This window comes from Patella vulgata, chromosome 4, assembly GCF_932274485.2.
Source record: "Patella vulgata chromosome 4, xgPatVulg1.2, whole genome shotgun sequence".
In the NCBI taxonomy this organism is placed as follows: Eukaryota; Metazoa; Mollusca; class Gastropoda; family Patellidae; genus Patella; species Patella vulgata.
The window spans coordinates 17491861-17516267 of NC_065882.2; the positions used below are offsets into that span (position 1 = coordinate 17491861).

Below are 24407 nucleotides of genomic sequence, written 5' to 3' on the forward strand. Positions count from 1 at the left end.
TCAATGGGAGGACTTGGAGAAAACCCACGAGGTTGGACAGGCAGGCCATAGAAGAAATCAACCATATGTTAGATTTAAAAATGACTAAAGTATTATGTTGAGTGCTTTGACCCCTTTCCATTCCATTTAAGTTATAGAAGTAACAAAACTAAAATGATTTCTACAATTTATATTATCACATATTATCATCTTCAGAATCACTGTCAATATACACTGATAAAAAATCTAAAGATGACGATATTTTCACTTTATCTGTATTGTCTTTAATTAAATTGTCTTCTGTCATTTGATCACAAAGAAAAGAATTCTTTTCTTTATGATTTGTTATATTAACACTCTGATGTCTGTTTTCTGGAATTTCCATGTTGCTAGAGCATGTTCCTACAGTGGATCTAATGTTCTTTTCATCATGATTTGCTGATTGTCTACTGATTTTTGTTGCCCATGTTATTGCTGGCATATTTATTTGATCAAACTGTAAGGGTTCGTCCTGCAAATCAAAATTCACACTAGGAATAATAGTTTTTTGTTCTTGATACCCATATTCTGTTTTATAACTATTATCATTATCTAATACTGGAGTTGGTATTAACAAATCTACAGAAAGTTTGCTTTTCTTCTCATTTGACGATTCGGATAAAACTGTATCTGAAATAAAGAAGAGTTGAGTCATAATTGTCAAAAAATCTGCCATTATCGGAAAACCATTTTGTCTTGGTCACACATTGGGTCTGGGTGGGGTAGGGAGTGAGATACTTGATTGAAGGTTCCATCCATTAATGAGAACTTTGAGCGTCAATTGAAAATGATACTGATTTTTAAAACCAATCACCATGGATGTTAGTCTAATAGATTATTTCCTCCTGACGTTCTTGTCAACTGTCTTACAGCTTCTTCTTCTATTTGTGTTTAACGTCCGCTTCCACCGATACCGATGGTGATATCGCACACAAGTTGTCTTATTATGCTCATTGCACATCCAGTGGTTTTTCCTGTGGAAGGAAACCAGGGTACCCAGAGTAAACCATGAACACCAGCCAATTAGAGCTTGAAGCACGACACTCTAGACCACTAGGTCATCTCAACCCCCTCTTAAAGCTTGTTGGTCCAGGGTCTTTGTAGAGTTTTTTGGTTTGACTCAACAAACAGAAGTATAAGGCCATGACTTATATGTTTGGATCTTGAAAAGGTCTGTGGGAATTATTCATAGACCGTTTGCTGAGATTTCAGTGCTCAGCTAATGAACAGCTTGCATTCTTAAGATATTGTTTGTAGGCCCGGGGATTTGTCCTATTTGTGCTATGCAGAAGTTAACATAAAATATACATTCTCTGTTCTGGTTCATATTCCAAGAATGAAAATGTAAACCCTTAATCTTTGGTTTAAAGCTTATATATCCCATTCTAATAAAACAATACTAAATTCATACAAGAATATAAGTGAGTTTTACCTACCACCAGAATCATTAATTTGATTTGCTGAATTAATTTTGGATCTTTTTGAGCTGTAAGGTCTGTTGGTCCATGGGGTGCTCTTAATATCAGGATCAAGAAAGCGCAATTTGCGAAGGAAGGCTCGATATTCTCCTTGTAATTTATCTATTCTTCTATTAAACTCTTCTATTTGTTTCTGTGGGTAACAAGGTACAGACGATTGCTGAAAAAATAATAAAATACAAGTAGACTATGCAGAAAAAAAACACCAAACTTTTAAACATTAGATCAAGAGCTGACCGTTCTTGCTATAATAGTTCAAAAATAGATAATGAAAAATGAATACATGTATATTGAAAATTTCAAACAAATTACTTTTTTCTATGGAGAGTTATCATGCTTTGAATTGTTTACAATATAGTCTTGATTTTCAAGTACCATTGTTATGATAATTTATTAAATGGTGATCATGGTCTAGAGAGCTGATTTTGGGCTTGTCATGTTAATAAAAGAAAGATGTGCAAATAGGCAGATTTAGCTCTTACATAATGCTTCTTTAAAGTATGCTACAAATGACACAGTTTGTAGAGCTCATATAAATGTTTGAATTTGAATAGTTTTTCATGGTTATTCAAACTGATTACTTAATTACTAGTTGTTATTCTTGTCAATTAAAACTAACTGAGTTTTTTTTATCTTCTATGAAATATTTACTATTATTTATTTAATGGAATCAAACAATGTTAAAAAATGGACCAAAATATATAACTTAATTGAATTAAATGGAACAGAATTTGTATAATGACTTAGAATATTGAAATAGTATTCAATGTGTCCACTAGGTGATAACTGGAGGTATTTGTGCTTGATGGGGAATCCGGCTAGTTATATCAATTATTATTTAGATATTTATTCACATGACAAGCCTATAATCAACTCTCTAGAACATCTAATGGCTGAGATTTAAATGGATTAAACATTCGTCGTTGTTTAATGATTTAATTTTAAAATGGCGAAGCGCGACTAAGTATTAAATAATAAGTAAGTATGGTTGTTACAATAATAATCAATCTATGTCACATCCTGTCAAAACTTCACTCAGAATAAAGAAATTTGAATGAAATTTTCAATATTCATTTTGTATTATTTATTTTTAAAATATTATAGAACGAACAGCAAACTCTTACATAATGCATCTTTAAAGAACAAAGTTTGCATTTATAGTCTTTGAAGTTACTAGGAAAATGGTTACTCTCTTCTTTTGTTAATTTCTGCAATGGGGCTCTGTTACTGAAAGGGGGGAACCTAAGGTAATTTGCATTATGTCTCTTTAATACCCCCCCCCCCATTTAAATCTCTTTAAATCTTACTGCAAGGTAGTAGTTTATGTCTTCTTTAATTGATGGCAGCCATTTCTTTACTTCATCTGCTGAGTAAAGGTCATTCTAAAACAGAAATTTCATAAAATTAAATAAAATAATAACAAAATGTCTGTCAATCTCATGAGAACCTAAATCCCAATAATATGAAATGAGATGGGGTTTCTAACAGCCTACTGTTCTACACAGACTGGGCTAGTGAAGACAGATATATGCCATACAGTGTGCTCTAATGGAAATTTTGCCTGGACAGTGGCACTTATATGGCCTACCCTTTTGTCGAATTCCAACTGTCAAAGGTTATTTTACGCACAGGTTGATGTGTACACAGGAGCTCAGTTGCTTGACTCATCTGAATATAAGTTGTCCATTGCCAGAACCTCCATCCTACACCGCTAGCTGGGGGGGGGGGGGGGAACCATGATGGAAAATCTAGTTGAACTTGCTCGACCAAAGAAGGGATTGAACACAGGAACTCCAGGTTAGGAAACCAAGGTCTTACACTCACTGTGCCACCATGGTTCCCCTAAATAATATGTCAGAGTAAACTAATCATTTGGATTTATGACCAGATCCACACATCATCCATTACTACAACCATAAAATTCACTGAATGAATACCATGTTAAATACCTACATGTACCTTTGTGGTGACGTCAAATTAATGCGATTTATCTTTGAAATTAAATTAAGCATGTTCGTAACAGAGGTTTTTTATAAAATCACAGATTTTAAATTTCTAACATGTAGTCAATGTCAAGTTGCCTCAGATATCTCTAACCTCACATGACTAAGTTTTATTATCAATTTCGGCAATGATTTATGGGATGACAAAAAACATAATATCATAAAGAACAATGATTTGGATTTTAAAAAAATAGCACTCTCATCACAGGTATTTATGCTCAATGTGCCTAATTTAATTCAACCAACATACTTGTTCAGAGAATGTCTGAAGCCTATGAGTCTATGAGAGATATTTTGAACTATGACTCTTATAACTGAAAATTAAAAAAAATAAAATAATTACAAGTTTTGGTCTTGGTGGTTTTTTCTTCAATTGTTCTGAAAAAGAAAGAATACCTATATTGAAGAATTTCCCTCTGGGTTGTGTTATACTATAGCAGAAATAATGATTTTGAAGGAATTTTGTTCATTTGGACTCTAAAATGTGGTAATCTAAATTATTATGTCTATGATTACAAACTATGGGACATGTAATGCTTGTGTGTAATGTGAGGGATGTTAATTTTACTGTTCACCTTTCAAAGGGTTCTTTAATTTGAACCAATACAATGTAGGTACAGGGGTGAACTTTTGTGGAAATTGTATCACCCAAATGCTTTCCTTAATTAATAGATGTCTGCCTCTGTGGCAAGTCTGGTTTAGACTTTAAAATTCAGTGCTTCTCCACATTTCACACTATCAATCCTGGCCAGGATTGGAATATTTTCTCATTTCACGGATGCAGTCTTCTATCAGCATGACACCAGTTCGCAATTTTCAAAAACAATGACTATTTTTAAGGAACTGTAAAGAATTACTGTAAAGAATTAACATTAAAGTCAATGGGGAAATCATTAGTGATCTGTGGCCAATTATAAAAGGAAAAAGGGGAAATAACTCCATTTAGTAGACAAATCTTCCTACGCAAAATCGTCTTTATATGAATATCTAAGGACCATCATAACCTTCCCCCATAAAAAAATCCTATACCATCTTTTTGTTGCTGTAAGTAAAACCTGTTCAATCTTGCTAATTGTTTTTCTTCGTTTCTAGCCATGGCATTATTCCGATTTCTTCTATTTTTACTATCACGATTCAGCGAAAGTTAGCTTTTAATGCTGTGATAGTTTCGTATATAACAAAAACTATTTTTGACAGGTTTCCTTGTAAGTTATTAGGCCTAAGTCTGAGTTTGCTAATTTTTATACTGTAAAGAAACACTTTGAAAGCATAAATTATTCTTTCGTTCCATTACGCATAAAATAATACGAAACAGTATCTTTATACAGAGCTGAACTATCATGGGCACATAACTCTCGATCCATGACCGGCATCGGCAGAAATTTTCAAGATCGCATTAAAAAAATATATTAATATTACGAAAAATAAGAACTTTAAGGATGGCGACTTCTTCGGTAATTGTGAGATAATTGGTCGAAGCTGTGAAATCTACAATAAATAACCCCGTGATCTAATATGACTAGATAAATTACAAATATATTCTTATTAATGAAAACATTCATTATTATGATATTTAAAGAACATGTTGTTTCACTACCAGTCTTTGATAAAATTTATGAAAAGCTTTGATTAAACCCATAAATTAAAGGGCGTATGGCTTTAATTTTTGAACCCTGAAATATACAAAAATGGTTCTAAAGTAAACTGGATGTGGGTCAGTTCATCCCACAACCGTTTCACCCCGGGCTGTTTCATCCCAACCTGATTTTTTATCGGGCTGTTTCATCCCCCTTGTTATTATAATAGCAGTCAATTACCTGAGTTGTACTTATCGTTAAATAAACTGTTAAACACTTACTTATTGTTAAATAAACAATAATGTATGGAATAAATAAGTTTTACTCGTCGATTTTTGTTGATTACCGATCACGGCCGTATTGTTTATTCGTATTGTTAGTTAATTTCCGTTATGATTTTAGATTAGTTCACCAATGGTTTTGTAATAAAGTATACTCGTATTGTTTGTTAGTTTATGATGTCTAACATCATTTATCTTCTTTATAAAAAGGTGTTTTATAATTACATATTGACAGCTGAATCACTCGCCAAAAATATATCATGGACTCTTAGTATTACCAAATAATCAACTAAATTGCGCAGGAGCCCCTTTTAAATAAGACAAATTAGATTGATATTATTTCGAAACCATAATTAATTTCAAAACTGATCATTGATTTAATTTCCGTACACGAAATGAAACTAAACATCTCAAAATATAAGAAATCCGAATAGGAATTCATTTAGAATACCAAAATGCGAATCGTAACACATTGTGGTCTGAACTGTGTGATAAGTTATAAAATGAATCATAAATCAATGGAACCTGTTGTAAGGTGGACACTGCATGCTTTCTTTTAACGTTGGGTTATTTGAGACGCCAGGTAGTCTGAACATCTAAAGATAACACGTGTCGAAATAGTGGCTAAGTGCAATTTTATCCTTTGATCTGTTCTATCACAGGCAATCCTTTTATAGTGAAACCAACATGCATGCAAATGACTATACAGTGTATTACAAGTTGAATGTTTTGCTATGAGCATCGCTCGATTGTAAGCAAATTTTAGTGAACTGTTTCAATGGCATTTAGTAATTGAACTAGAGTATACAGGTCACAATTCTATGGAATACAATTACTGCTTTTTACTGAGCGACGTTTCAACTAGGTTCTAGAAGCCTAGTCGAAACGTCGCTCAGTAAAAAGCAGTAATTGTATTCCATAGAATTGTGACCTGTATAAATTTTAGTGAAATTGGTGTCGAGAATTGGTGTGGATTCGGAAAATAAACTAAAGCGTATACAAAGAAAGAAGTTGGACACTATTCAAATTAAAATTGCATTGACATCGTATAAATAATATATTCGGAAAATAAGCTAAGGCGTATGCAAAAGAAGGAGTCGGACACTATTCATGATAAAATTGCATTGGCATGTTGTTATTTGTATTAATGTATAAATAAAATATTAAAAATTCATGTAATACCAGTTTAAATTTGTGGGATAAAAGGACCCGATATAAGTGGGATGAAATGACCCGTGTAAATTTGGGATGAAACAGCCCGGATGAAACAGCCCGAGATGAACCGGTAGTGGGATGAAACAACCTGCTCCCAAGTAAACTCACATATTAAACATGCATTATGCAAGAGCAAAATCTGCTTATTACAAGTCTTTTTTTAGGCCTAAAATGTTATCTAAATTATCAATTAGACATTAATTAACTTATCCAGACCATAATAAGCTCTCGATGTCAAGGCTAGCCTTCAATGTTGGCTGGATTAGATTCCTATATGCCGCTAATGGCCGTTGATAATTAAATCAGAAAAAGTGGATAATCGAGACTATGCTGTTTATATTAATGATTTTAGTAATGATGACCGAGACTATGCAAAAATTTCACCCTGTTCTTTCTCGGCTCATAGTGGATCAATTTGACTGAAATTTCCAGCAAATTACCTTTACACTATCTAGTTTTTAACTATTATAGCGAGAACTGCCATCTCTTTATCTTGTCTCCCATAATGTATCTTTAATGTAGTATGAAATTATGAATGTAATAAAGTGATTTATCTATATACCATATTCAATTTTTAAAAAAAATATTGTAATTTCTGATCAATTATGTTCAGTGATATATGTGAACAGTTCACATTGACCGGCAGTTGTTTACGCCTGCTTAGTGCATTCTACACATTTTTTAAATTATTATTTTGTCTTATTGTCCCCCGCCTTTCGAAGAAAGCAGGGGACTATTAAAATGGGTTCGTCCGTCTGTCTGTCTGTCCGTCTGTCTGTCCGTCTGTCTGTCCGTCCGTCTGTCTGTCCGTCACACTTTTTGGGACACAATAACTCTCTTCCTAATTGAGCTAGAATGTTCAAACTTGGTGTATGTGTTTATTAGGTCAATGCCTTGATGGAGTTCGAAGATGAGCATTTTCCGCTTAGGGTAAGCAGAGATAAGCAATTTGATTGGTTGATGCTTTGGGACACGATAACTTTTAATTGAGCTAGAATGTTCAAACTTGGTGTATGTGTTTATTAGGTCAATGCCTTGATGGAGTTCGAAGATGAGCATTTTCCGCTTAGGGTAAGCAGAGATAAGCAATTTGATTGGTTGATACTTTGGGGCACGATAACTCTCTTCCTAATTGAGCTAGAATGTTCAAACTTGGTGTATGTGTTGATTAGGTCAATGCCTTGATGGAGTTCGAAGATGAGCATTTTCCGCTTAGGGTAAGCAGAGATAAGCAATTTGATTGGTTGATGCTTTGGGACACGATAACTTTAGTTCTAATTAAGTAAGATTGATGAAACTTGGTGTATAGTTTCATTACAGTAATACCTTGACTAAGTTTGATAATGAGCATTTTCTGCTCAGGGTAAGCAGAGCGATACGCAATTTGATTGGTCGAGACTTTGGAAAACAATAACTCTCCTACTTTGATTGTTAGACTATAAGTAAAGATATACTGTTTGATTGTTCAATACTTTGTAAAAGATAATTTGTGATAAATTTATATGTGTCCTCTAATTATTTTCCTATTTCGGCGGGGGACATCAGCCTCACTGTTGGCTTGTTTGTGAATCAGCCATCAGCCTACTAATTACTTCCACATTGTAGGATATGTGTTTATTTGTTCAGTACATTATGGCACCTGAAACCAGAGGGTACACGACTCGTGTAGTGCATGCGCATTGTATCATTAGATCTTTCATTGAGTCAGCTAGCACAGGTTTGTTACCCTGCTTGTACATGCCAAGGAGTAGGGTCGCCCGTCCAACCTCGTGGGTTTACTCCGGGTCCTCCAGTTTCCTTCCACTGCTAAAGACCCTTACACACAAACAAATTATTGAAATAAAATTGAACCATATGTCAGTCCCGAAATGACCTGGTTTGTGTCGAGTGGACATTAAACCTCATTGGCATTTCATGATAATGCATGGTTCTATTTAACCATTTATAAAATCAGTCATAAATTTATTTCACTAGAATATTTTCATCCCTCAAATCAATTTATCACGTCAACATTTGAAATCGTTTGTATCACTTCAGGGTGCGCCATCAACTAGTGGTAGTAGCAACTCTTCAACACAGGAATATACTGTACGAATTCCAAAGTGAGTAGTCTGCATGAATACATTCAATATTTCCAATGAGATATAGCAGTTAGAAAAACTGTATGTACAAATTCTGAAATGGCTTCCAAATTCTGGACCAAAACTAACTAATGACGAATGTTTGTTAGATCAGGAATTCTTTATCACTAAATTTGTTTGTATTGGTTGTAAATTTTATTTTCTAATTCCATAATTAAAACTATGTTAAATATGTATTTATAATTCTTTTTTTTAGAGATAAACTGAAGAATTTTAGTATGATGAAATTTGGAACTAGTGGTGATTTAGATTTTGCCAAATTAGGAAGTGTAAGTAGCTTGATTAAATACAGAGTTTCACATCCACATCGCACATCAAAAAAGCTCTCTTTGATTTTCAAAATTCAAAATTCCTAAAGATTCTCTCCCAAACTAGGTCATTTTGGGACTAACCTATGGTTTAATTAGATAAGTCGCATGAGCATAGGGGTCTTTCTAGCAGTGGGAGGAGAAAACCCACAAGGTTGGACAGGCAAACCTACTTCTTGTCACGTACAACTGGGGAATCGAAACCACACCAGTTGATTCAATGACAGACCCTATGATACAATGCACACACGCTAACCGTTTGGACAAGCTGAAAGATTTGGTAAATAAGGACTCCTTAAAGGAGGGTTTGTAATAAGGATAGGTGCTTAGAGTACAAGATTTAGAATTTATATAGCTTGAACTTCATTCTATAAGTAGCCTAAAAAATATTATATAGTGGCATTTGAACATTTATCAGCGATATAAAAATAAAATATGGCAGTTGTGGGGCACGATTTTCAACTAACGGTGCTTGATAAGAAAAACCTCTCCTCAATCAAATTTGAGCACAATCAAGCCCCTGCATCTCAATTGTAGTTTATACACACATAAATTCTTTGTTTGAAGTATGTACACCATATAATTATTATGTAAGGTATTGTTTTGTCACTCACTGTATATTCTGTTGTAATCATGTTTTTTCTTAATTTTCAGAGTTCAGTTTCAATTGCTAGAGAAAATAATCTAAGAGAATTTAAAACAGCTAATGATATTGATATGTTGCCTAAATTTGGGGCTGGAAGTGAATTTGGAAGAGAGCAAAAGGAAGAGGCAAGAAGGAAAAAATATGGACGTATGGCAAGGAAGTATAATCCTGACGACCAACCTTGGATGATGAAAATTGGATCAGATAAAAAGGCAAAACGGTTTGTAATCAGTTTTCTGTAAATGTCCCTAATTGATAAGAAAGTACAGAAAACAACCTAAAATCACATTTAATCAAGTTGTATGTTAGTTGGAAAACCCCTTTAGCTACAAGTTATGACAGATAAATTGTTTAAGTGGCATTTCTTTGTTCCATATTTTGTATATATATCTTCATTTGTACTATGGTTGTCATTCTTTGCTTGACAAAGACGGGAGAACCCTCATCGAAACATCGTTGAAATAAATCTTTTAAGTAATACTTGTATTCCATATAATTGTGTCATGTGTTAAGTTATGACAGGTTGTTGAAAAGTAGGACATTAAACCCCCATTTTATTTACTCTTTTTAGAACATCTGATAACACTTCTCATTTATTTTGAGGAGCATTGAATGAATGATAATATCTGTCCTTATCATATTTGTTGTGTGGCTCTGTGAGTAAGACACTGGGTCAATAACTGCTTTCGATCTCACTTTTGACGAAGATAGTGCCCCAGGATTTTCCAAATTTTTGGCATGGTTACATCTTGGCAGTGGTGCTGGATGGAGGGCCAGGTAAGGAACAGCATCTAATCGTTTGAATGGGACAACCCCCCAACCCCGAGGCATGTAAAGGAACCCTTGACAGTTGGAATTCGTTGACGAGAAACACCATTGCCTGTGCAAAATTTTTTTCACAGCACACTACATGGCATATATACACTGGTCTTTATCAGCCCAGTTGATGCAAAAAGTATGAAGTTAAACCCCATTTCATTCCATTTTTGATGTCTAAATATTTCAGATATAAAGGAGTAAGAGAAGGTACCATTACAGAAAATACATCATATTATATATTTACTCAATGTGCTGATGGTGCATTTGAAGCCTATCCTGTGGATGAATGGTACAACTTTACACCAGTCATAAGATATAAATATCTTAATTCAGAGGAAGCAGAGGAACATTTTAACAGGTAATTATCATAGTTCATCTTTATATGTGATTTATAATTAATCATAACAACCCTTTAATAGGTAATTATCACAGTTTCTGGTACATTTTATCCTCCTTCATACTCATACCAACGAGAGGGAGATAAGCTCTTTTTTCTACTAGAGAACCCCTCATCTCAAATTTATTTTTAGAATGTCCATTTCTCATTAGTTTCTGCATGGTTTAACATACAACAGTTTATAATTTGAAAGGTTAAGGTAATGTACTCAAATTGATGTAGCCTGTAAGAGATCTCTTGGCTGTTAGAATTTATAGAATAGGTAGAAATGGTGCTGGCAGGCACCATAGGAAAGATAACCATAGGATATAAAAGTGATTTCAAGTACTGAAGTACTACATGTAATAAGATTAGTTGAATTTTTCTTCTTTAAATTAATAGGTAGAAATGGCACTGTCAGGAAGTACCTAAGTTAACCATAGGATATAAAAATTACTTCAAGTACTGAAGCACTACATTGATTTCTTTCATTTCGTATATCACACATTCGTGTGATACACATGTGACATAAATGTATATCTTAAGTACTTATCTCTTGTGTTACAGGAGAGATAAAACATTGAATTATTTTAATATTATGGTGAAGAAACGTATGAAGGTAGACGATGGTACAGAAGAACAAGAGGAAGAAAAAACTACTGATAAAAAAAAGAAAAAAAAGAAAGATTTTGTAAGTTTTATAACATTGAACATTTGAATATAATCTTTATTTATCGTAAGAGACAATGTATAGTTGTTCGGATAGGACGGAAAACCAAGGTCTTGTGTATACATTGATGTACACATAATTAACATTGACAGTTGGAGTTCAGGCAAAATTTCCCTCATAGCACACTGTATGGCGTATGCCCGTCTTCATTAGCCCAGTTCGGAGTAGGGCGTTAAACCCCATTTCATTTCATTTCTTTATTTATCACTTTGCTCTACTGTGACATTATGGACTTGGGTGGTGGACTACATGCATCTCTTTCAGTTTAACTAAAGCTGATACTTTAGTTTGATGAACATACATGAATAGTTATTGGAGAAACTTAGTTCCTAGGTAGGAACTGTTCCCTAACAGATCATTCAAACTAAAAGAAAGAAAACCAATATTGAGATATGACCAATATTTTACATCAGAAATCAAGTTCCGTGGCATCATCATTGTAATGCTCAGAGTGAAACATGATAAAGATTAAACTCTCTCTCTCTCTCTCTCTCTCTCTCTCTCTCTCTCTCAGGATTTGGATTAATATGATGTAAATATTTTTTTTAAACACAGATGTTAACAGATCATGATGATTATAAAGAACGTTCAGAAGATGAAGAAGGAGATGATGAAGATGATGAAGAAGAAGGAGAAAATGGAGAAAAGAAAGGTTGAGAATTAACGATTTTTGGAGAATAGCAACATTTTTGTTGCCCACTGTTTCTGGGGAAAGCGGCACAATGTTGCTCTGGGTGTGTGCCCCATCGAATAGTATAGTGTAATTTCTATTCCACAAAATTTAATATTTTGCGTGTAGAGTGGGTTTCTGAAATATAGTGGTGTAACCAATTAAAATTTGAACAGACAGAATATGTGACCAGCTCTGGCAACTTTAGATTCTCCAATACCTTATTTGAGATATGTCACCAAATATGTAAAACATTTTAATGTTACTAATCTTTAGTTTCCTGGTAAATGATCTTATTCTTCGGACCCCAAAGCCCAAAGGCCAAAACTTAATGGAAATAAAACAGTTATTTGTTGGCCTGCTATTCTATCTTAATTCTTGTTATCTTTTGTAGCTAAAGCTAAGACAGGAAAGAAAAAGAAAGGTCCTGCGAAAAGAAAGAAAAATGCTAAGATAAATTCTGATGATGAAGCTGTAGAGGAGAGTGATGAGGGTGATTATGATGATAGAGAAGTTGATTATATGTCAGATACTAGTAGGTTAGTATAAGTTAATTATATATTAGATACTAATAGGCTAGTATACTATTCAAAAAAAGAAGGGGATATTTGATTTTTAAGTGTTATTAAAGTCACCTAATGAAACTGACGAAGAAACAAATGACAAAATGAAATGAAGTTCACATTCATCGATTTATTCCAAATGATCGTTAGACTAAGTAAGGCACAGACTGACCATTATAAGGGTAAAATGATACCCGGGGTCAAACAGCAAAGTTACCACAGCATCACAACCAAGTCAGTAACGGGTAAATCCTCCTCTGTTTGCCAAACAAGCATTGATCCGACGTGGCATACTCCTAATGAGACGTCTAAGGTCATTTTGGTCCAGATTGTCCCATTCCTGTTGGAACGCAGCAGCAAGTTCTTGGACATTGGCAGGACGTTGTTGACGTAACCTCTGTCCAAGCATGTCCCAGACATGCTCGATGGGGGAGAGGTCGGGACTCAGTGCTGGCCAAGGTAATGTGGTGATGTTCTGTTGTTGGAGGTAACCTGTAACGATCCTGGCCCTGTGACATCTTGCGTTGTCATCCTGGAAGATGAAACGGCGGCCATGACGTCGTGCGAACGGCACAACATGGACTGCCAAGATGTTGTCCCGGTAGTACTGGCCTGTAACACGCCCTGCAACAACATGTAAAGCCGTTCTTCCAGCAACAGTGATGCCTCCCCACACCATAACAGAACCACCCCCAAATCGATCATGTCTGATGACGTTAACGTCTTGGAAGCGCTCGTTTCGACGACGCCACACCCTCCTACGTCTGTCCAAAAAATCAACAGTGAACCTTGACTCATCTGAAAACATCACATTGCTCCAGCGTCGATTATCCCAGTGTTGACGATCCCTACACCAACGACGTCTTGCCTGAATGTGATGATCTCTCAAACAAGGGATCACGCGAGGACGTCGGGCGCGGAGGTGACCCCTATGCAGTCGATTCCGAATCGTCTGGGCACTCACTCTCACACCAGTGTCTGTTTGAAGACGAGCGCTGATCTGATTTGCTGTGATGACACGATTTCTCAAGGCCAAGGTACGGATAAATCGATCCTGGGCTTGAGTTGTCGCCCTTGGTCGACCTGAGCGTGGTCTGTCCTGTACAGATTGTGTATTAGGGTATCTGGACCATAGCCTACTTATGACAGACTGAGAAACATTCATCGTCCGCGCCACAAGCGCCTGTGTTGTGCCGATCTGTAGCATGCCAAGAGCATGTAACCTTTCATTTTGGGTAAGCCGACGCATATCAAAATTTGTTTTCTGGTCACTAAAACAATTAAACTGATGTTTCCACCCTGGAATTCAATGCCACAATGACTGTAACATTCAAAGTCAGAGTCGTGCAAATCTTGGGTTGGACCCCCATGATGATCCCAAGCATCACCTGCATTCCATGCGGTAGCTATTGGTGCGTTTGGGCGTCACATGTAACTGGAAATGTTTCTTCTGTTAGGTTCTATAGTGACTTTTTTCGTAGTCATTTGCATATTTTAGTATTATGCCCCCAAAATCAAATATCCCCTACTTTTTTTGAATAGTAGTTGATTCTATGTCAGATAATAGTAGGTTAGTATAAGTTGATTATATACTCTTAAAAAAAGTAAGGGATATTGAAATGCAAATACCTATGCAGGTTGTGATATGATAAATAGTTATGGACACTTGACATGCTTTGAGAGTATGTTCACAGATGAAGAACTTATCGCCCCAACAGAACCACTGAGCTGCATGTGTGACACACAATAGTGCCATACCCGTGGGAGGGGTTCATTGTCAAATTTACACGTCAAGGAAGGGTTGAGGAAAACTGCCGCTTGCTGGTTTATCCTATCCATGTTTGCTTTCCTATCGGTTCTTGCATAAGATTTACTGTTTAGCATATCTTTGCTTTAGTGTGTTACGTTTAATTTGACCGGGAGACCTGTTCGTCGACGTCAACGTCAACCGACAACACTGCAAGAATTGACAGTGGCAATGCAAGAGCAGTGGGTCAGATAGCCCCAAATCATGATTGGATGGTTGATTAGGAGCATGCCACAACGAATTTCTGAATGTCTGAGGATTGGTGGAGCAATTACTCATTATTAGAGTGGCCCACAGACTCAATTATCTCTACTATATAAACTGACCTGTTTTAACAGCATGTTGTCACGCGGATCAAAACTTTGTTTATGAGAAAAGTGCTCTCACGGGCTCGCTCGTGCACTGTAAGCAGCAAACAGTCACCCAAAATAGACATTCACGTGACAATATTCATTCACTTATTTATCAATAAAGCCATGTAAAAAATTATTCTTTACTCGTTGTAATTTAAAAATAAGTAGTTAAGAACTAGATTAAAATTTTGGCTAAAACTCAACGATTTAATTTCTAAGTTAGTTGATTGTAACCAATGACGTATATATTGTAACGGTTCTCGGTTCAGAGTCAACTCGTGTAGTTTCGCCCTTTTTCTATCTTTTAAATCCACTCTCGTGGCAACATACCGACACTGCAAGACTGTGAAAGTTACTTTTATTTAACCGCAAAACTCTGTTGTTAGTGGGCGCTTTAGTTACTTTAGAAGTTACATTGTTGCTAGCTCTAAATACGAAGAAAAAATCTGAGACTGGAAATTAAACGAAATTATTTTCCCTAGTCTCGATTAACCAGACGTGTATGATTAAAATAAAATTACGGTACTAGGGTCTGTTTCACAAAATTTTAACTAAGATAAAATCCAAATTTTAGTAATTTCATTGGATAATATTAGACTGATTGTAGTGCTTAGCCAATCAAAATTGAAGTATCTTCTAAAATTTCGTGAAACAGGATCCTGGTCACAAGACTCGGATTCTAATCATTTTAGGGCGCTGCGAATTTGGCCTCCGGTTTTGTGTCAAATTTAATAGGAGGATGTGCCATTATGGCTATGCCATTCGTGTTTAGTATCCTTATGCATTTGCCATTTTTAACATGGTGGTTACAAAACGTTTCAGTTATTATAAATCCAGCAACAACTCATTTTTCTAGAACTGAAATATAACCAAAAAGACACGCATTGACTGTTTCATAATTATTAAAAATATGAAAACGCGACACGATGCGTAAATTGTGCGTCTTACTTTCGAGAACAATAGCTATAAAACAGAAATTTCCAGATTGTTACATAATACGACACAACCAACCATAAGTGGTAATTCAAACACAAAGGATATATTTAAACTTAAATTTCTCTAACATTTCACTAAAAGATCCCTATTGTAGAACTCCCAACTTATTATGTAGTCACTGTCATGCCGATTGTTTTTAATAACAGAATTTTCCAGTCATATAACAGATCAAAGATTTTTTCGTCGACACATTTTCACGTATCGACTTCTATTTTTGGATTATCTGGCGCCACAAATAGCTCAATCATATCAAAAAGCATGCAGTTCCACCTTGAAATGGGTTCAATTGATTTACGGTTTATTCTATAATTTATAACACAGTTTAGAGCGCAATGTGTAGGAGTCGCATTTTTGACTTCTAAGTAGATTCTTATACAGAATTCTGGATGCAATGCTAGACATTTGGACCACTGCTGCAGAACCAATTTGAAAAGGCTTAAGGCTTTTTTTCTTTGCGCATGTCGTGTGCTCCTCTGTTTTTGATGTGTTTGATTTTTATATTTGTGATAATTATTTGAAGCAAAATAGGATTATCATAAAGGATATTTAACATATACAATATGAGTACGGTAAGCACTCTCTACATACTGCGTTTGTAAACCACAAGATTCACCCCTTATTAGAAAGTTTTAACTATAGTCTATTGCATGTAATCAGCTCAAAATACAGACATCTCTCTCTCTCTCTCTCTCTCTCTCTCTCTAACTAAGGGCTGCGCACGCGTACAAATGTTAAATTCAATCGTTAATTGTACGTACGTAAAAAAACGAAGATAGCCGACTGCGTATATTAAAAATTCGTTTTCCAGAGCAAAATTTGAAACTTTGATGTGACCAAGAAACATAACTCTTTTTAATGAAAAAATCTACCGCTGTAACGCTACTTGGGCGATCAACTTTTCCATATAATTAGAAGGTATTTGGCAATTATAGTTTGTTTAATATATAATTATTGGCAATCAAGGAAAAATTCACTGAATAAAAGTGATCATACTTGTCGATACCCTGTAGTTTAAGCATAAACCTGATTCTGATTTTATACTTTTCTTTCTGTTAATATAGTAATATGTCTGAGATAGAAGAGGTAGATAAAGAGAAAGACACAAAAGATGAAGAAAAGGGCGTTGCGGAAGAAGATGGCCTTCGAGTATTGATAGATTCAGAAGCTGAAGAAGAAGAAGAAGAAACAGAACAGAAGGACGAAAATACACAAGATCTAGAAAAAGCTCTAAAAGGAAAAAAAGATGGTAAATCGTTAAGTATAGAAATAAATACAAATCATAGGTTCCCTCTTTCAGGACTTATAGTCGTGCTTGGGACCTTACAATTAATTTACATGTGGCAAAACTGGCATATTTTAGCCAAACCCAAGTACAAACATGGCTACGATCAACTTGCCATTTAAAAATCAACAGTCTGTACAGATTTAATAATAATAATAATAATAATAATAATATCAAATAAGGGTGCCACAGTGACTCGGTAATAAGGTGCAGACTCACTTACTAGGAGTTGGTGGAGAATGTTCCCCTGGACTTTCCAGCATGGTTTCCCCTTTTCAGTGGTTTTTCCCTTTTGTGTTTGTTGTTATATATTAGCTCAGTTGACTTTTAGACAACACAATATTAATTCTTATTTACTTGCAGGATTGTTTGACTAAACAAGTGAGCTAATTAACTTCTTGTACTGTTTAAAGTTTTATGTTCATTAATTGTTATTCCAGATGAAAGTGAAAGTAGTAGTTCTAGTTCGGCAAGTGATTCTGATATAGAAAAAGATGAATCTATTAGCTCAGCATTATTTATGACTGTAAGTACATGTTTAAGTTTCATACAAGAAAATGTTTTGTATTGACAATTGAGCTTTAAATACTAGGGGTTCATCAATTGCTTGTCTTGAAATAATATGTGGTGTGAGCAGAATCGTGACGTAACGTTTCAGCTATGGAGATTGGTCAAGATAGTATCCTATTCATATTCAGTTGGTGCATGCCTTGTCTTCAGAAATTCTTTTGTTTACTCGATTGTACTCCTTTAGACGGATTGAGATAATTCAATTTTGGAATGTTCATTAAGTATTCCCCATGGTATATGACAAAAAAATTATAGACTTGAATCGAGGCATGGATGAAGCGAGATAAACAAATGTTTGGATTTTTTAAAATCTAATTGCAACTGACTGATTCTCTGCAATTAGTTTCTAGATACATATAAAACCTTATAACAAGATACTGAAACATTGCTGATCGTTGTCAGATTGTAGAATGGAGTTGTAGTGTTGAGCTTGTGAGCCTTTATTAGTTTGAAATGGACAAAAAGTGGATTGAACAGCATCAACTGAAAGTTGAACAGAAGCATTAAAAATTACCATATATATAGGTAATGTGTTAAACTGTCTTAAACCCCACCGTGTTGTTTCTATTTTTAGAAAAGTTCAGATAAAAAGAAATCTGACAATCGTCCAGCCACACCTAATAATGATGAAAGAGGTAATTTGTTAATTATACAATCAATTTATGATAAAAGTATGGAACCATCATGTACATGTATCTATTTCATAGGATGTTTAGTTGGCTTGATTGTGAACCCAAAATATAAATATTTCCTAAGCTACACTCTTTGAATCATGAACTACTCTAGCCTATCATGAACTACTCTACCCAACCAGGAACTACTCTACCCTATTATGAACTATTATACTTTATCATGTACTACTGTACCGTACCAACGGCCGACGTGGAACCTATGGTACCAAGTACTACTCTATCCTACCAAGTACTACTCTACCCTATCCTGTACTACTTTACCATACCAACTACTACTCTACCATATCATGAACTACTCTACCCTATCATGAACTACTCTACCCTATCATAAAATAATCTACCCTAACAGAAACTACTCTACCTATTATGAACTACTGTACCTTATGATGGACTACTGTACCCTACCAGGAACTACCTTACTTCATCATGCACTACAATACCCTATCATGAACTACTCTACCCTAACAGAAACTAATCTACCCTATTATAAACTACTGTACCTTATCATGAACTACCTTACCTTATCATGCACTATCCTACCCTATCATGAACTACTGAAGTCCTTATCATGAACTACTGTACCGTACCAGGAACTACCTTACCCTATCATGAACTACTCTACCCTATCATGAACTACTTTACCCTATTATGAACTACCCTACCTTATCATGAACTACTCTACCCTATCATTAACCATTCAACATCACATATATAATTATTTCTTGTTATTTTATAAACAAGGTACAAAGAGAAAATTGGATCCTGAATCAGCATCTGGTAAGAAAGCTAGAACAAACAGTCCAGTACCTACTACGTCATCATCTGCTACATCTTCCTCATCAAATACAGCTTCTAGCAGCAGGTATTGTAGATTTTCTGATCAAGAAATGCATGTGTAATATTGCTATGTACAAGTGATAAAATAACATAATTAACTACTTTTACAATTACATGTATTTATAAAAGCTCTCGATTAAAAAGGGCTTGTTTTGTTTATAAGAATTTAAATGGGTTTTATTGTCTTACTTTTCTTCACCAACCTATGATGGAAATTACATACTACTTATTTTGATATACAACTGTCGGGGGATATAGAGGATATTTAGATTTACAACTGTCGGGGGATCTTTAAGTATCTGAGAAACAATATATGATACCAAGTTCTTAGAGTGTCACCTTGAAAAAACATTCACTTGATTAAAAAAAAAATGTATTTTTATTTTGCTTGTTATATATTCATATATGTATTATTTATTAATGTATTTTGTTATTTTATTTTACAGTGAAGGAATAACAGAGGAAGCCATTAGAAGATATTTAATGCGTAAACCAATGACAACAAAAGATTTATTAACAAAGTTCCGTTCCAAAAAACTGAATATGAACAGTGAACAAATGACTCACACAGTAGCTCAGTTACTAAAGAAAATAAACCCTGAAAAAAGAACAGTTAATAAAGTGTTATATTTATCACTGAAAAAGACAGATTGATTCGATGGTGATTAGGAATGTAAATATTTGTTTTATATTATCAAAAAAAAAATAAATAAAGAGCTGTTGTGTATGGAAGAGATATAAGTCTTCAAATTAAGGAAACGGTGGCAAAAAAAGACGAATGAAGTACCTGTCTATAAATAGATCCATAATTCTCAAGACTAATTGGCTTAATAAAGCCTTAATGTGGGAGATAGTCAGTGATCATTTATGGGATACAATAACTAGAATACATTTTCTATGAGGAACATCTCCAGCTTAGGCTCAGCAGAGATCAGGGCCCTTATTCACGAAAACTTAAACTAAGATACAATCGAAATTTTAAGATATACTGCAATTCGATTGGTTGACCAGTAAAATCAATTTGCATATATCCAATTTGCATATTGGTCAGTCAATCGAATTGCAGTATTTCTTAAAATTTCGATTGTATCTTAGTTTAAGTTTTGTTGAATAAGGGCCCAGGAATTTGATTAGTCGAGATTTAAGGACACAATAACTCTGCTTCTATTTGATGCAGATTCTTCAAATTTGGTGTGGAATAGTTGATGGTCAATAATCATTTTCCTTAAGTGGTGGACACACTAGCCGACTGATTCGGCCGAATCAATCGGTGTCGAAATTCGCCAAGTGTGTCCACTGTCATTCGGCTAAATGATTCGCCCAAATCAAACAAGTTTGATTTATTTTCCTCACATGTCCACTTTGCCGATGCATTCGCCCGTTTGTAGAATTCATTAGCCAATCACCACTCATCATCCAATCATATCGAGAAGTCATATGATTGTTTGAAGACATGGTCGTCGCTATGTTTAATCATGTGATGTGAAAGGTGATGCAAACGTCTGGTGAAAGGATACGCTTAGTGTGTCCACCCATTTGGCAAAATAAATTGGCGCCAAATTTTATTCGGCTGAATGTGTGGACACACTAGGCGAATGATTTGGCTAATGTGCCTTCCGCTTTATTTGAAAAAAGAAATTAAAAACAATCTAAAAATGAAAACAAAAATGTTATGTTCGTGTGTAGAAATGAAAGATTGTTTATAGATAGAAATGAAAGATTGTTTATAGATAGAAATGAAATGATGTTCATAGAAATATTGTTAATGTGTCGGCTAACTATCTTAGAGAAAAAAATGGTGGTATAAAATCGACGAAAATTTAATAAGTTTGATAATGACTACTTTATATTATGTAAATAAACTGAAAATCTTTTGTCTCTTTGTCTGGAATATCATGCCTTGAAATCTAAAATCAGTTCTAGAGGTGAGCTGTATGAAGAGTGACTGTAGATAGATTATTAAAGATTTTACTATTACAATGTTTAACACAAGGAAACAAAAAATCAAAATAGAATTTTAATTCATAGTATGATCTGTCCTGATGATGATGTGGTTTGATATTTAATCAAAAAAAAGAAACTTTTTAAGCTATGGTGGTTGGAGATATTTTTCTTGTTCTTTGTTACCCTGTAAAATTAATTTTCTTCTATACTTTACATTCTTGTTTCCACTAAAAACAAACTGGTTAAAAGACTGTCTGTCTTAATGCAAATAAACTATAAACATACTTATGGAAAACAGCTACTGATTTATTTAGGCGACGTGTCAAAGAGTATACACTTAACGTTTTCAAGCTAAAACGTTGAGAGAATACTCTTCGAAACGTGGCCTAAATAAATCAGTAGCTGTTTTCCATAAGTATGTTTATAGTTTATTTATCTGCCCAGTTACTAAATGCCACTGAAAGACTGTCTTAATGCAAGTTAATCACAGGCTCAGCATCTAACTTCTATATCCAGTGTGTAGAACCATGGTGGCTCAGTGAGAAAGGCATTGTTTGGCTAACCTGGAGGTCCCAGGTTCGATCTCAGTATTGACGAGAAAGTTTCTTACAGTCTTCTGGCCTGGTTTCCCCATTTCAGGACAGAGGACCTGGCAAAATGGTAAATCAAAACCCATTATATATTCATAGCTAGTTAACAAATTGTCCAAATGTGAAAATATTTATCATGAGACTATTTAAGAAATTATTTGTGTGGCTGTTTGCAAGATGTGTGTACACAGACACACATGAAGAGAGAACTCACTATGTATATTGTACAAATAACTTATTTCTTTTTCATTTGTAGATTTTGAACATACCTCATGTAATTGTACAATAATCTATTGATATAAATTGAATAGTATTTGTACAATAATCTATTGATATAAATTGAATAGTATTTGTACAATAATCTATTGATATAAATTGAATAGATGTCACTTTGTAAAATATAAAAATAAAAAAAAACCTGTTCAATATTTGTGGCATTGTTCTTAAATCTTGTTTTTTGGATGACATGAGATGGAATTCTAAGAAGAGGAGACGGAATTATCCAAAATGCTGTTATAATCATTTTTATACGCCTACATTGAAATGTGGTCGTATATTGTCGTCGCCCCCGCCCGTCGGTCTGTCGGCCAAAGTTAATATCCGATTGATTTTCAGCAATTTCCAAAAATAACTGCCAGAGTTTTAGCCCTTGATCACTTCAACCGAGGTCCCGTGTACACATTGGCGTGCACGTAAAAGATCCCTTGACAGTTGGAATTCGATATAAGAGTAGGCCGTAGTGCCGCTGTCCGGGCAAAATTTCCCTCATAGCACACTGTATGGCGTATGCCCGTCTTCATTAGCCCAGGTTAGGAGCAGAACAGTAGGACGTTAAACTCCATTTCATTTCATTTCATTTTGATCACTTCAAAAAATCTTGTGGACGCTCTAGAAGCCAAAGTTAATATCCGATTGACCTTAAATTTATACACAGTGTTTAAGGTCATGAGACAAAGAAGCCTATTGATTTTCAGCGATTTCCAATAATTACTGCCAGAGTTATGGCCCTTGATCACTTTGAAAAATCTTGTGGACGCTCTAGAGGTCAAAGTTAATATCCGATTGACTTTAAATTTATACACAGTGTTTAAGATCATGAGGCGAAAAAGCCTATTGATTTTCAGCGATATTTGATAATTACTGCCACAGTTATGGCCCTTGATCACTTCAAAAAATCTTGTGGACGCTCTAGAGGCCAAAGTTAATATCCGATTGACCATAAATTTATAGTGTTTAAGGTCATGAGACAAAGAAGCCTATTGATTTTCAGCGATTTCCGATAATTACTGCCAGAGTTATGGCCCTTGATCACTTTGAAAAATCTTGTGGACGCTCTAGAGGCTAAAGTTAATATCCAAATGATTTTAAATTTCTACACAGTGTTTGAGGTTATGAGACGAAGAATCCTATTGATTTTCAGCGATTTCTGATAATTACTGCCAGAGTTATGGCCCTTAATCACTTCAAAAAATCTTGTGGACGCTCTAGAGGCCAAAGTTAATATTCGATTGACTTTAAATTTATACACAGTGTTTAAGGTCATGAGACGAAGAAACCTATTGGTTTTCAGCGATTTCCGATAATTACTGCCAGAGTTATGGCCCTTGATTTTCAACAATTTCCGCTCTAAAGGCTAAAGTTATCATCCGATTGACTTCAGATTGATACACAGAGTTTAAGATCTTGAGACGAACAAGTATATTGATTTTCAATGAATTTTTATGACTTGAACAGCTAAATCCATGATATTAAATGTTTTGTATACAAAACGTTAGCATGGGGCAGAACTTTATAAAAACCAAACAAATTCTAATGGTTTTCTGATAATTACTTCATAGAGTTGTTGCTCTTAATCAGATTTTAGTGTATTATAAATGTTTCATTACCGAAAAAAGTAAAAATATGCGACAACTCTTGTTGACTGCCCGGACGATATAGCTGTTGTGGGTGTATGTTTCATTGCCTGGCAACCTATCTTTTTACATCTTGCATCTACAGTATCTCAGAATAATAAAACAGCTTTTATTATATGGCCACATGCTAAGGTGGCTGCCTTGTTTAACTTCTTTGAAAAACATAACATCTTAGTGAGTGACCTCCTGTATCAACTGTCATTCTAAAGATCATGCAGGGGGTGGGGTAGAGACATAACAGGATTCAATAGACACATTGGCCAAAAAACACTTCTGGCAGACACCTGTCTTGTCTTCACACCTGAAACTTCCATGTTGCCTTCATGACTGCAATGGAATGGGGTCTAACCAATTGATACAATAATTCGATATGGTTAATTACATCTCTATGGTTATGTATGCCATACAAGTGGGAGGACTTTCTGCCTAATCTTTTTCAAATTACCAGGGATTCTTTTATGTACGTGGGCAGGCCCTCAGGTTTTAGTCACATCTGAACAAGTCACATCAAGTCACTGCAGGTGGCACCTCATACAAGTGATAGTTCGGTTTAAAAAATTATGAACTCGGAACAGTCTTTGACAAGTTAACAAGTGTG

At 34.8% G+C, this 24407-nt stretch overlaps 2 protein-coding genes across 3 annotated transcripts; one reads left to right on the top strand and one right to left on the bottom strand.

The window, feature by feature from the left end:
• Positions 1 to 154: 154 nt before the first annotated feature.
• On the bottom strand, positions 155 to 4644 carry LOC126818666 (uncharacterized). 2 transcript variants are annotated; one of them, XM_050546202.2, is made up of 5 exons: positions 4529 to 4644; positions 3843 to 3877; positions 2804 to 2878; positions 1458 to 1656; positions 155 to 648 (listed from the first exon to the last, which is right to left on the bottom strand). In XM_050546202.2, exons 1-5 carry the CDS (start codon positions 4593 to 4595, stop codon positions 176 to 178), a joined length of 849 nt encoding a protein of 282 aa, XP_050402159.1. In that variant the 5' UTR covers positions 4596 to 4644; the 3' UTR covers positions 155 to 175. The 2 variants fall into 2 exon arrangements, with proteins under 2 accessions (XP_050402159.1, XP_050402158.1); XM_050546201.2 differs by having other exon boundaries at positions 1455 to 1656.
• Positions 4645 to 4828: 184 nt separating this feature from the next.
• Positions 4829 to 22326, top strand: LOC126818613 (general transcription factor IIF subunit 1). The gene is made up of 13 exons (XM_050546121.1): positions 4829 to 4953; positions 8610 to 8674; positions 8910 to 8982; positions 9676 to 9887; positions 10674 to 10844; positions 11430 to 11553; positions 12148 to 12244; positions 12657 to 12801; positions 17043 to 17227; positions 17704 to 17789; positions 18408 to 18468; positions 19267 to 19387; positions 19809 to 22326. The coding sequence occupies exons 1-13, from the start codon at positions 4939 to 4941 to the stop codon at positions 20014 to 20016; spliced, it is 1563 nt and encodes a 520-aa protein (XP_050402078.1). The 5' UTR covers positions 4829 to 4938; the 3' UTR covers positions 20017 to 22326.
• Positions 22327 to 24407: the final 2081 nt, after the last annotated feature.

What these genes read in the sequence shown, in the direction of transcription:
- LOC126818666 (XM_050546201.2), bottom strand. Translation starts at nt 4,595, where the DNA reads ATGGCTAGAAACGAAGAAAAACAATTAGCAAGATTGAACAGGTTTTAC. An exon ending in CTTACAGCAACAAAAAGATG is followed by an intron (nt 3,878 to 4,528) that starts GTATAGGATTTT and finishes TTTCTTTTTCAG; the next exon opens with AACAATTGAAGAAAAAACCA. An exon ending in TCAAATTAATGATTCTGGTG is followed by an intron (nt 649 to 1,454) that starts GTAGGTAAAACT and finishes TCTTTATTTCAG; the next exon opens with ATACAGTTTTATCCGAATCG.
- LOC126818613 (XM_050546121.1), top strand. An exon ending in TATATGTCAGATACTAGTAG is followed by an intron (nt 12,802 to 17,042) that starts GTTAGTATAAGT and finishes CTGTTAATATAG; the next exon opens with TAATATGTCTGAGATAGAAG. An exon ending in ACCTAATAATGATGAAAGAG is followed by an intron (nt 18,469 to 19,266) that starts GTAATTTGTTAA and finishes TTTATAAACAAG; the next exon opens with GTACAAAGAGAAAATTGGAT.